Below are 14,503 nucleotides of genomic sequence, written 5' to 3' on the forward strand. Positions count from 1 at the left end.
TATGTTGTTCGATATTCAATGGAATATCCAAACATTTTCCTTTCTATTTTCTTATTAGGTGTGTTATCGGGTTAAAAAAATCAGAGCTTCGATCTATTAATGTAATTAGATGTGACTATTGTTGGTTGTATAGTATGCTATTTATTGGTTGCTTAGGGTTTAAGTTGACATATATTTTTGATAAGGAGTTGAAGGCTTTGGCGTGCAAGGAGATTTTTTTATATAAATATATAATAATAACCGTATTAAGTTTAAAAGGTTAAATTTAGGTTAGGATATATTTTTAGTCTTTTTTCATTGGAATGATAATATTGAATACATCACTATAACAATTGGGATTCTAACGAAAATACTAGAGTATTGAAAAAATAGAAAGAAAAAAAAAGTCCAAAACCTTGAAACAAAGAGCTTTATTTGAAATAGTATTGAGTAGAGATGACATTTTGATTCATATATCTACAATTAATTTAATCAACCAAATATACAATATAATTGTTAATGGATTCAATTCAATCAAACCAATCTTAAGTTAAATATCTGCCGACGAGTTTCTTTGTTATGAAAAGTTCAATGGACTTTTTTTTTTTTTTTTTTTGTATATTAATAATATTTATATAGAAAAAAAGTTATAATTATTTATTAAAACTATAATTTTTATTTATTTAAATTTAATAGACGGCTACCGCTACCATTGCCGTTGTCTATCACCACTACCTCCCATTTCCATCGACATCTGCCTCCGCCGATCATCGCTACTATTAGCTGTCACCACCCGTCACCCACCACCGAAAAAAACCGTTGTTATTGCCATCGACCACCATCTCTTTTATTAAAAGTATTAATTAATAAATATATTATTTATTATTTTAAAATAAAATGATTTATTTTCAAAATAAAAAACTGTTTTAAAAAGTTTAAAAAAGAGTGTTCTTTTTATCCTTATAAAAAACATATCTTTAAAACAATATAAAAAATAGTTTTTTAAATAATTAAAAAATATTTTTATAAAATAAAAAATAATTTGTTTAGAAATAATAAAAAATTATTAATATTATTGTAGATATCTAGTTTATTAGAATGATAAAAAATTATTAAATGAATCGGATAGATATCTATCCATTACAATATGACAATGGATAGATTATATTGTCTTTTATGTTTAATAGATGAATTGGATTGATATTTTTTAACTAATTTTTTTTTTGGATCTTAATGGATTAATCAATAATTCACCGTTTAAATTCATCAATTTTCCCCTATATACTTTCGAAGATCTAACCAATTACAGAAGAAGTCATCCTTAATAAAATGAGGAGCTAAATTCCATCGGTGAAAGTATTAGTACCGAAATTAGTCAACTAATTAACACAAGAATGTCGTTTAGAACAAGCGATCTATGAATTATCTATACTATTTGAAAATTAAATGGTAGAAGCTAGCTAGTCACCAAAAATTAATACAAATTTTTTTACACTACAATCTCATCACTATTTATTGGTGTTACACAATTTGTTACGGGCCAATCGAATTATTTGAGGATACAATTGTAGCATTCTTGTTCTTGTAAAAAATAAAATAAAAAACAGAGTGTGACGCGTAACATAAAATCTCTAATGAGTGATGTGGCACAAAATGATAGAGTTGAATAGAACACGTATTAAGATTAATTTCCGGTAATGGCAACTGAACTGATGATTAATCGTTAAAATTAGGGGAAAGAGGAAGAAAAGAAAAAGGTATGAAGAGTAAGATATGATTGAATTAAAGCATGAGCTAAGCAAGGTCCACCACAAAGTTGTTGCATGACACAAGGTACAGCACCAGTCACCGATAAATCAAATCAACTATATAATATAACCAAATCATAGATATATATATCTCAGACATCATTATGGGACAATCATTGGCTAATACAATTAATTGATGTTAGCTACTAAAGTAAAAAGTACGTATGTATGAAAAAACAAAAATTTGAGGAATAATATCTCTCGAGTAAAATTGTTCCTTAAAATCGTAGAACTCGATCAATTCGTTCTAAGACATAATCAATATTTCAGAATGATATTTAAATCTCATGAATATATATATTATATTTTAATTAAATTTGTATTTCTTTTGGTATATACATACAAATAAAAATGACAATTATTCAAGCCAGCTCAAACATAATTGGAGATTCCACAATAAATTTGTTGAATTTGACTCGTGAACTAGATGATTGAAAATTGAATTTGTTTATAAAATAAGTTGAACTTGAGGTATTCGATTGTGTGTATATATAATTGATTTATCAACTAATATTAGTATTGTTGTTAGCTAATTCTATCTTTCACAATCGTTAGTTGAAATGTGTAATTTTACATATGTTACTATTATGTGTATTGATTATATTTTGCTGAAAAATACTTATAGGAGAAAAATAATTAATAGTAAATAGAAATATAAAGACAACTAATTTTAAATAATTTTTTTTTTGAATTTTTCATTGATATAATTTATATTTATATTTTTCAATTAGACAATGATTTTATAATAACAATAATAATATTAAAAAGTCAAAGTTTTAAAGAATTTGATTTTTTATTAAGTGATTCGAACTAATTAATGAGTTGAATCAAGTTATTCACGAACTTGAATTGAGTCGAGCTCAAGCTAAAAAAATATTTATATCAAATACAAGTCGAGTTTCAAGATGAATCAATTTTTATCGAGTTATAAGTAGAATTTGATTGTGTTTGACTCAACTCGACTAATTTCGATCCTTATATGTAGAGACTATAATTACATTAATTAAATTGAGAATTTTGATGATAAATTTAAAATTAAGTGAACAATAAAAATGAATCATTTAATACATCTAAAGAGAGTGATAAATTTGATTAAAAATCATGTTAAAATATTGATGGTTGTTATTTGTTTATTTATATTAATTATTTATATATATTAAATCCATGTTAGAAAATTTAGAAGACAAAAAGTTAATGCAACCTTACAATTTGAATTTAAAGGTGTATTTACTCTTGATATGTATAGAAGTTCATAGACATGTAAATGTAATTAACGTTGATAATTTGATTGATGTATAATAAAGCAATAGAATAACGATGAAGACATGCATGGTTTGATAGTTGACAAATACTCTAATGGGGTTTTAGTACGTAGAGATATGTCTTTAATTAAAGGTACACCAGAAGAAGTGGTTTATTACATCACCCCTTATCTACTACCTATATGCATGGTGGCACATACATTTGTAGGATTGAACACGGGAACAAGCCAACCAAGTATTGTGCATGCATGGCAATGTTATCTTTCAACACAATCATAGGCAACTTTTAGAACAACCCATTTGGCTCACTTATTTGCGTAAAGCCCTCAAATACTTATCTTGAGACGCATACTCATCATCCTATAATGCCTATGGTGCGTTGGCCCATTCTTTAATTTCGTAATATCACGTTTTATTTAGTTAGTGCATTTTCCTCCGCCTACCGTTTCCCTTTAATTGAGATTATCTAACAAAATAAATAAATCAATAAATTTGAGCCATTTGAATTTAACAAATCATTCATTTTTTTTTTGTTTCTATTGATCAGAACGCGACATTTGATTGAAAGCACAATCGAATTAACAACACATACAAAAAAAAAAGGTTTATCAACCTTTTTCTCTTTGTTAGAATTGATTAAAAAAAAAGACATAAAGTTAAATATAAAATATACAAATCCTAACTTTTGTCTTCTTTTTATTCTTTGAATATAAACCTTTTATTTTGATACGTTCGCTGTGTTTTACCATGCAATTGAGGTTAGCCACAAAACATGAAATGGTGGCCATTTTTTTTGTTGAACGGCTGAAGTGGTGGGGTTTCATTTTACTTAATACAAAATATCAAGTCCACCTTTGAGAAATATTCAATTTTATTGTATTAATTAATTATAAAATGGTTTAATTGACATTCACATATACGGCGTAAATATTTTTTTATATTAATAGTATTAATCAATTAAAATCGCTAAAAATATCTAGCTTTAATTATTTATATCTTCAAAGTCATATAACCTACCTTTTTAAAAAAAATATCTTAAAAGTCATACAATTAATGGTTGATTTGTGATTTTTTTAGAAAAGGTGAAATTAATTATTACAACAAACACTCCAAGCATAAAGGATATTAAGAGAGTTGCAAAACAAAATACAAAACAAGTGTTAGGTTTGTGATTGATTGACAAAATAATATTTTTTTTACATTATTAATTGTGCATAAAAATTAATCTAATTTAAAGAAAGGTACAATAATAATATTAATTTGTGCCCGTGCTATGCACCTAATGAATCTACAAGACACGTACAATTACTCCTCAAATCACTATCTAAAATAGTAACTATTTCAGTGAGAACTAACTATTGTACCTGGTTGATGAGACAATAGTGAAAAAAAAAGAAGAAGAAAAAGTGTTTTTTCATTATAAAAAATGCAAGGGAGGGGTGAAGGTGCAAAGAAAAGACAAATAAACATGTGGGTTCCCTTGGCCTTGAGCAATTCACTTTCACGTTTCATGAGCACTTTATTCTGTTTTGACTTTAGCTTATATATCTCATATGGTTGATATTTTGAGCAGATCTTCGTAAATAAATTTTAATTAAGAGTCAATCTTCATAGTTTTGACGTTGTAATTTAAAAGTTTAACTAACTTTTAATTAATTAATTTTTAATTATTGGTAGTGCTTTATATATTTTAATTAACGTACCTACACTTTCCCTTTTGAGATGGAATGAAATTTGACTAGATTAGACTTATAATTAGTATGTATAATCATATAGTGTTCGGTATTTTTGTCTTCTAATTAGAAAGATGCCGTTATCATGATGAACATTGTTTTTAAAATGAAGATCTTTTAGGGAGGGCTTATCTGTCCCCTTGTCTATGACACATGATCAAAAAGCAATCAAAACCCATTCCTTCCCATTCATATCATGGATTTACTTTTGATAAACATTTAACTATAGATGATTTGATTACTATAGCAATTGCCATAATTATAATTTGACATAAGGATAACTATAACGAAATCATAATAGAGTAAACTCAATTAATAAGATATTTTTGTCTGTATCAGTTATCTTCTGTATGCAAATATAAAGACTAATTTCTTGAGTCGAGTAAGATCACAATGACTAGTAAAACTCTCCCTCGAGAGTTATACTATATTCCTATACCTGAATTCGAACTCTAATCTTTATTTAAGAGGAAAGAGATTCAAACCATCTCATCCAAACACTTGGTTAATAAGATAAATTTTAAAAGAAAAAAAAAAATGAAATCCCTCTCTAAATCAGTCACATAATTTAGTAGCAAAAGAATTATTTATTTATTTGCAGCGATGAATTCTAAAATTCGAATACAAGTGTAGCTATCAATTATAATTGGTATTGTACTAGACAGCAAATTAAATTACTAAAACAATTGATTTTCATTAATATTAATACTTGAACATTAATTGATATAACGTATACAAAGGAAAAGTGAACTGAAATGAGATTGACTGAGGGTTACATTGAGAGAAGAGAATATACTACGTTACACGTAGTAGTACAATTATTATGAGAATAATATATGGCCAAAGCTTAGGAATTAATATTGATATGTCTTGCTTATATGGCCACACTTGCCAATTACACCAAATTTAAATTAACCACACCTTTACATTAATAAAATTAAACACTTATATCATAGACTAAGCACGTTCTTGCATTATACATCATATGAAATTGAAAGTTTAGGTTAAGTCTTTTTTTTTGGTCATGGATCCCTTGATTTTCACATTTATACTCTCATTGGTAAAATCAGACTTTGCTAACTGCACCTCCTCCACGATTGGGGTCGGATCCAATCTTCACAACATCAACAATATGGCCACCACTCAATTCTTGACCCTTCACTGGCCCATCTAGTGGCACTGGTGTGGCATTTCTATATATCAAATACATCACCATCTGAATTATGCCGAATACAAATCCAAGTGTATTTGGAAGCTGCATATATCATCCAAAATCAAAATATTAATAAACTCATTTTTTTAATCAAACTAATATATGTACTTTTATTTATCCCAAATAATAAACTAATTAACTTGTCTTATATATCGAGTTTTCTAATTAAATAGTTAATGTAATAATTGATAATAGTGGGAGTGGGGAGGGGGGTCCATACAGCACTTCCGAAATTTTTTCATGGGAAGTCCAAATTAATGGAGCGCACAAAAATTTAATTAAAATTTCTAAAATTATGTCGACATTATAAAATATAAAGCGAAACATATATAAAGTTAAAGAGATATCTTCCAAACAAAGAAATGGGAAAAGTGAAAATGAATTATTGAACTTACAGCAACATAATAATCTTTGAGGAGAAGACCATAGAAGAACCACATAACAGCATTAATGGTTAAAAAGAAAGACAAGAAAAACGGCATGTATTCCACGCTCCTTGTTCTTATGACTCGGCTCTGCATGTATCATAATAATTTAATTAATTATAATTAGCTCATGTAATATATTGGAAATATTCAAATTTAAAATTTCTACTCCAATTATTATTTTTTAATTCTTACAATGATGAAGAGAGGTGCAGCAAATACAGTTATGTTGAAAACCAAGCAAATCCATCCTATGATAGCAAGACGTTTTGCTCCCTTTGCCAAGTAGAGAGTTGATAGAAGCATGGCTCCAAAACCAAACACATTCAACAAGAGAAGTAGTTTTATGGTTGAAAGCTATGAAAGAAAAAATAATTATTATTATTAATTACAATTTAAATTTTATAGTAATATTTTTATAAAAAAAATAAATAAATATAAGGCTGTGTATGGAGTTAAAAGAAATATACCCTTGATTTCTTTGTGGCATAAATTAGGAAGACAATAAGGTAACATGACTCAACAACAATTCCAAAGGTGTTAATTGTGATGAGAAGTAGAGCAGCTTCTCTTTTGACAAATGCGTAGTAAATCCAAAGCATTGCACTGAAAAGTGCAACAACATAAGGAAGTGACTGAAATCCTTCAGTAGATTTCTTCTTGAAGATTAGGTAAAAAGTTGGCCTGAAAAAAAAAACATATTCATATTTATATTCAATAATTAATTAGTTATAAGAAAACAAATATATGGTTACTTTGTATAATTAATAACAACAAAACAAAAATAATCACTTACAATGGTGAAAGGAACACCGCAAACGAAATGATGTTGCCTGTAAAAACGACAACAAAAAGACAAAAAATAATCCATCAGCAACAAATTTTATTTCAGTAGTACTACTATTTGGTTTTTTCCCCTCAATATTGCATGATTGGAAATGATCATCTTCAAATTTAAGATTTTATGAACTAAATATATAATATATTGTGCAATTAAAAACTATTTATTGTGAAAGACACTTATTAATAAAGTACTACTAACATTAGAGTTGGAATTAGAAATATGCCATGCAATTTACATGCTACCTATCGTTCCAATTATCGTGCTATATAGCGAATTAAAATTTTATAATAAAAAACAATGGGACATCAAAAGCCAATAACGCCAACTTTTAGGTATTGATTTGCGATGTATAACTCCAAAAAACTTTTCTCAACAAGCATAACAAACTTAAGGGGAGCTAATAGGATGATATTGATGAGAATAATGATGAATATAGGGTGAGGGTGATAGAGAAAGAAGTGGATTAAATTAAAATTGAAACTAGGTGCAAATTCTATCTTAAAATAATAATAAATAAATAAAAAAACAATGATTAATGATAATATGCATGACTATGGCTAGTATCTACCTAGAAGGCCGAAAACAAAAGCCCAAGATTCACGAGTCATGGCCATTTCTTGAATTGAATATATAGAACTATTGGAAACTAGGAATAGTTAAAATTATTTATCACAAGCACACACTCTATCTATCTTTCTCAAAAGTGAAAACCCTCAGTTCAAGCTATCTCAAGTACTCTCTTTCTTTCTCTCTCTAAATTCCACGAGTCGATATGCATAGTTTGAGAGTGTATTTATAGTGTGCAAAAGGGAAACACTAGGTGAGCTTGGTCAAGTTGCAAGCGGGAATGCGAAACATCAATTAACGAACTTTATTTTTATTTTTATTTTCAGAATATAATCAACTTTTAAATTCTTTTGTGATTGTCCAAGGTATCAAAGCCGGTTTTAGGCCTCTTCAAAAAATATTTTTTATTTTAATTTTTACAATAATATGTTATAAAAAGTATTTTATTATTCACGCTAAAAAAAAGTTTTAATTTTCAATTATAATTACATGCCTCCAAAAAAGTTTTAATTTTCAATTATTATTCTTTATTTAGATTGATATCAGTGTTCACCGTATTATTAATAGTATATTGTTATAAACATCGTCTTGTATGAAAGATATTGTTGTTTTTCAGTCTTGTAAAATATCATTGTATAGATGAGATAAATATTAATTATAAATTGAGAAGTTATGAGATAAAAAGTGAACACATTGTTCACGAGAAATATTAGTTATAAATTGAGAAATAAGGAGACAAGTAGTGGACATATTACTAACATGAATTATTGGAGTGATAGTATATACACTATTTTTTTCTTCAACTAAAAGATCCTTGATGTTGTCGTAGAACAGTTGAAATGTCTTATTTTATTTTTTGAAAAATATAGAGAAAATAAATTTTAAAATGCAATTAATTCTACTAAAGAAATTTTCTATAGTTATTAAATAAAATATTAATAATTTATTTATTAATTTTTGAAAATGTCATGTCTAATAATTTCGCTTTAGGCCTTATAATGTGTTGGGTCGGCCCTGCAAGGTATCCAATCAATTAGAAACTATTAATACTTAGGTGTAGAGATCTATTTAAGGAGTTGATTTTTTGTAATAAATATTTTTTAATACACATCGATTAAATGTTAAAGAAAGTTCATATATTTAATTTGAAATTTAAATTAATTACAACATATTTTTTAATTTATTTTTGTTATATTTTGAAATAAAATAGTAGTTAAGAGATTCAGATACCTCACAATTATATTACACTACTCCATTCGATATAAACTATATATAAAAGTAAAGTGAAAGAAAAATTGATAAAATTATGAACATTTAAATAAAATACATTAACTTTTATTTTTTAACGTTATTTTAGTTTATACACGAGACAAGAGGGTATATTGATATGAAACTTTAATTTAGAGCACACTGTAAACCACTTTCCAGTTGTTGTTCCCGAACGGCATTTACTTTTAACACACTATCCAATTACTTTTGTTACCCTATTGCCCTCTTTAACCTTATTTGGTTTAAACCCCTTCAACATACACGCCCTCTCACGGGGTAACTCGTGCCATAACTGGTATACATACACAAAATTCCCTTGGCCCCACCATCTTTCTTTCTGATGTGTCACCCACCAAGTGGTTTAAAGCCTTACAACTCATACTAGGTGCAAATACACTTGTATTACCAATTCATTTGCCCCCTTCCTCTTCCAAAGGGTCAGGGTGCTCTTATGACTCCTCTAACTCTCCTATACTCCCTTTTTTACCATAAAAATGTTATGGTGGTTGATTGTGAGAGATTCTGAAGATCATCGTATTAAACTAAAAATAATCACACAAGTAAATTGATTAATGTTTCTTCACTCTTATTTAAATGTATTGAATATATGAGTTATTTTATTTTTTTAGTGTTTAACATCTGCTTTTTTATTTAATGTAATATTCTTAGTTACACTTGATACACCAACAATATTTTTATCTAATGTTCATGTTCCCTCTTGCCATATTTTATTGATATGGATTAAATGTAAAAGATTATTTATAATATTTGATATGGACTAGACTATGAAGGATGATCAGATTGAAGAGAATTTGACGGAACAATATTTTATCTTCTCAGAAGGTGGTGGTACGAGCAATAGTTGCTCAAAACCTCAATTATGTGTTTGATTGAATAAAAAGTTGAGGAATGAAATAGAGAATATAATTGAATTGTATATAAATAGGTTATTATAACCCAAAGCACAAAATTACCATATGATTGTAACAATTACAACTATTGCAATTCTTGGCGGAGGAAATTGTGGCATTAATGAGATTGAGCCGTTGAAGTTAGAGCTGACCAATCCTGAGTGAACACACTAGTTGACCTACATGAACTTCCAATTTATATGTTTGAATGGTTGGGTCAAGGTCTAATCAAAACATTATATTAAAATATTTGATTTTAATTATATTTATTTTAAAATTATATATAATAACATAAAATTACAATTTTTTATTTTTTATTTTTTATTTTTATGATTTTAAAGTTTTTAATCACGAAACTTCCACAAACAAAATGTATTGAAGAACATTATAATATAATATAATGTAGTTTTAAATTGATGTTCTAACACATCAAATATATCTAATTTTTTTAACAAATGACATGCAATTATGGGTTTCTGAACCCAAATTCTTATAAAATCTATTATAAATATTTCTGATCAATATTAGACCGACCTTTTTTCTCCATTTATCTATTTTTTCTGTAATATTCGTTCCAATTATACAATGATTCCGGGTCTACCTTGTGAACTCTGGTTAGCGACAGGCAAATGAATTTCCACAACTCTTTATGTATATATTTTTAATAAACGTGTTTCTTTTCTAATTTTCTTTTTAATAATGGGGTAGCCAGCCACCAAAGTTTCAAAATGCGAAGAATATGATTTTAACTTTCTATCTTCATCTAATTTTTGATATGCTTGCTCCGTCCAATTTCCTTTTCTTCTTGTGACCGCATGTTGCCTCAAATGGATTTAATTAATTAATTAATAAGTTACCAGTAATTTTTAGGTATAAAGAAATATATTTTATGTCTAAAAAATTGATTCTAAAATTATAACATAATAATTGTACTATTTTAGTCAACAACACCAAACAATTGTGTTGTTAAATATAATTTTATTTTCCACGTTTAAATTAGAGATTTAATCGAAACATTTGAAACATTATCTATCCCTTTCAACCACGATTAGAGCAATGGTTTGCGGTATTCTTAATGTTTTGTTTACTCTATTAGACTCAACTTTTGTTTGTAATAGTTATATATAATTATTTTTATAATTAACTAAAATAAGGTATTGTGTATATTAAAAATTGTTAGAATAATAAGTCATTCCTTGAAAGTTTATTATTTAAATTTTTATTAGAAGAATATTTACCCATCTGTTATATTTTAAATATTATGAGTTTGTTAAATATTGTGTTTCGTAATATTTTGCTATTGATCAATTTTACAAATGTTGTTTTTTGTAATTGTTACTATTACATTTTATTATAGTTTGAAATACTTAGATATTCAATGTGTAGATATACATGTATTGAAGTTATAATTCACAGATGTAAAAATATAAAATGAAATGGAGGTGGTAATATTGCATATAAAGTTTTTAGGCAAACAAAACACTAATCAGTTTGGCTGCATTGAAGAAGAATTCTCAATTTGATTCTCGTATATAACTTTAGGAAGTGGTCCAAAAACACGATATTTGATTTGTTTTGATTATAACAAAGTATAAAACAATAAATTATCATTTGATATTTATTTAAGTTTGCAAATAAAATAATAAAATATTTTCTAATATCATCTGATCATGGTCTAATATTAAAGCACAACAACAATTCAATGTATCTAATAGTATCCAAACACATCTTTTGATTATGTGTTTAAAGTACTATACCGAAAAAACATCATAAGGTCTTCAAGTAATGTGTCTAGCATATTCAAATACACTAGAGAGACGATTGTCAAGGCATTAAATAATATATTTAATGTAAAATTTAAATTTAGGTTTTGTTTTATAAAATTAGTTGTTAATTGAAATGTTTGATAAAATTAATAGATACATTAGCTTAAAAATATAAATTGACATAAAAGAACATTTTTAAATAATTTTTTTAATCAATTCATGCTTAAAATATTTTAAAAGTAGTAATTTAAAATTTATTTTCTATTGGCTTCAAATATATCAATATGATATATATATATATATATATTTATTTTTCTATTTATTTTTATTTTATTTTAAATTAAAGTAAATAAATAATTATTTACTCTAAAATATTAATGATTTTAAATTATAATATATATTTTTATTTATTTAGTTACTTTATTTATTTAAATTATAATAAATAAATATTTTAAATTATTTACATTAAAATATTATTTATTAGAGCTATTTTAAAATTTATTATTAACTTTATATAAGTTATTTATTTAAATCATTTTAAGATATTAAAATTATTATTTTAAACTATAATAAATAAATTATAAAGGATACAAAAATGATTTTAGTTACAATAATAAGAATAGAATTAAAAAATTAAATAAAGATAAGTCATAAACTATAAAATACTTAAATCAACTTTTTAACAAACTCTATAAAATAAAATATAAAAAAAAAAAAAAAAAAAAAAAAAAAAAAAAAAAAAAAAAAATTATAAGCTACTTGAAATGACTTGTGAAACAAGCTCTTAAACAAAAACATGTCTATTTTGAATCAAACAATTTTGTAACACCACTATCCATTCTTACAAAAGCAACTAATTTATTTTTGAAAACTTTGTTGTATGTGATAACAAATTTATTTCTTCACGGAATATATAAAACAAACTCTTAACTTTAAAGAAAACTACAAATTGTACATATACAACTTACAACTAAATATTCAATAGCTAAAAATTTGTTGAAAATCGAGTATTCAAAGCACAAGATTTTCAACCATATAAAAAATCTAGAAGTGTGAAATCATTCAAGAACCAAAAGCAATCTAAATGTCTATGAACTAAATTGAAAAATAAATTTCTTTGTTATGAATGTTTTTATCATCAGTTATTTTTAATGTAATAATTGTATCTGTTCTATTAAGAGTAAACCTCTGCATCTTCAAATTCAATTTGAAAACTTGTATTTATGTTCCATTTGGGTTGTAAATTAATAGATTTAGTGGGAATTCATTCAAAGTTGATATAAGTATATCTCAATGGTTTTAAATTTGTTGATTTAGTGAAAAATAATTCAAAGTTGAATTTGTATAAATGAATATGTGTATTTTTTTTTCCTCGCTTGCATCTTTATATTAAAATCATTGTAAACCTGGTGAGTTTGATAGTAAGGTTTTTATTTTTTATTTGTCAAACGTTTGATATTTTTGCTTGAGACTAACAATGTCTCAATAAATATGAATTTCATCATTGATTTTTTTTTTTTTTTTTATCTTAACCTCTATTTCTATTGACTAGTAATATAAGTAAAACAAGACAAATAATTGTTATAGTCAAGATTTAAACTCGAATTTTTTTAAATGGTTCTTTATAATTAATTGAAGTTTATCAACTAATTGAGTTTAATTATTTAATTAAGTTTATTATCAATTAAAAAATGTTAAACAAATTCTAATTATAATAATTTAATAAATATTTTTTTCATCCTAAATAGCAACAAATTAAGATCTAAAAAAAAGATAATAGTTTTACTAAAATATTATTATCATTTCTTAAATGCAAATTTATTCATTTAAAAGAAATTATCTAAGACATCAATATGTGTTGGACTAATTTGAAAAATTAATTCACAACACTCAAGTGATGTAATTAAGTGAATTGACGCGGTCACACTGTTTGATAATTACTCATTATTTGATTTGGATTAAACAATTTTAATATGATTTAAATTTAAATTGTCTAATATTAATCAAACGAACACTAATATGTAAATTTTAAAATGCTATCAGGGAATTCCGATCAATTTAATGGTACAATAAATAAAATAGTAGTAATTGTTTTGTTTAGGCAAACAGGCTAGTAGTATTAATTAATGAACTAGTTATAAAAGGAACTAGCCAATGTCCTATATACTATTGGACTGGTCCTCCCGAGTGCCACTTTCTTTAAACTAATTCGTTTTCATTCTCAACTTTTAGTTTCTTTGTCTCGAAAGGGTTTTAACTTTTTATATTTATAAATAAATTACCCTGAGCCAAGCAGAAGCAAATTAAATTCTCATAACTACATACACCACCCTTTCCACATTTTTTTAACTCAAACCCTTCATCCAACATTAAATGTTAATTAAAAAGGAAAAATCACAAGAAATTGCATTTATATGCTCTTAAAAAAAATATTTTAAAAATTTTAATTTTACTAATTATATTCTATTATATATTTATGACAATAATTTATTTGAATTTATATTTAAAAATATTAAAATTAAATTTATTAATGGAACTGTTATTAATAAGAATGAGATGTTTGACGATAGAAGAGCCAATTCAATTTGCAATTGTGCACTCACTGTAATGCACTGGAGAAAAGAGTAGAATGTAATGATGTATGGAGAGTGAACCCATTAATTTAAATGTAATTTATAAGTTATTACTTTTTGGAGGATTCTCGAGAAATTTTGGGAGATACTCTT

General features: G+C 25.7%; 1 protein-coding gene across 1 annotated transcript; it reads right to left on the reverse strand.

The window, feature by feature from the left end:
• Window positions 1–5,451: 5,451 nt before the first annotated feature.
• Window positions 5,452–8,033, reverse strand: LOC101491054 (bidirectional sugar transporter SWEET13-like). The gene is made up of 6 exons (XM_004503721.2): window positions 7,833–8,033; window positions 7,217–7,253; window positions 6,891–7,104; window positions 6,616–6,777; window positions 6,391–6,510; window positions 5,452–6,037 (listed from the first exon to the last, which is right to left on the reverse strand). Exons 1-6 carry the CDS (start codon window positions 7,876–7,878, stop codon window positions 5,849–5,851), a joined length of 768 nt encoding a protein of 255 aa, XP_004503778.1. The 5' UTR covers window positions 7,879–8,033; the 3' UTR covers window positions 5,452–5,848.
• Between the last annotated feature and the right edge of the window lie 6,470 nt (window positions 8,034–14,503).

This window comes from Cicer arietinum, chromosome 6, assembly GCF_000331145.2.
Source record: "Cicer arietinum cultivar CDC Frontier isolate Library 1 chromosome 6, Cicar.CDCFrontier_v2.0, whole genome shotgun sequence".
NCBI lineage: Eukaryota > Viridiplantae > Streptophyta > Magnoliopsida > Fabales > Fabaceae > Cicer > Cicer arietinum.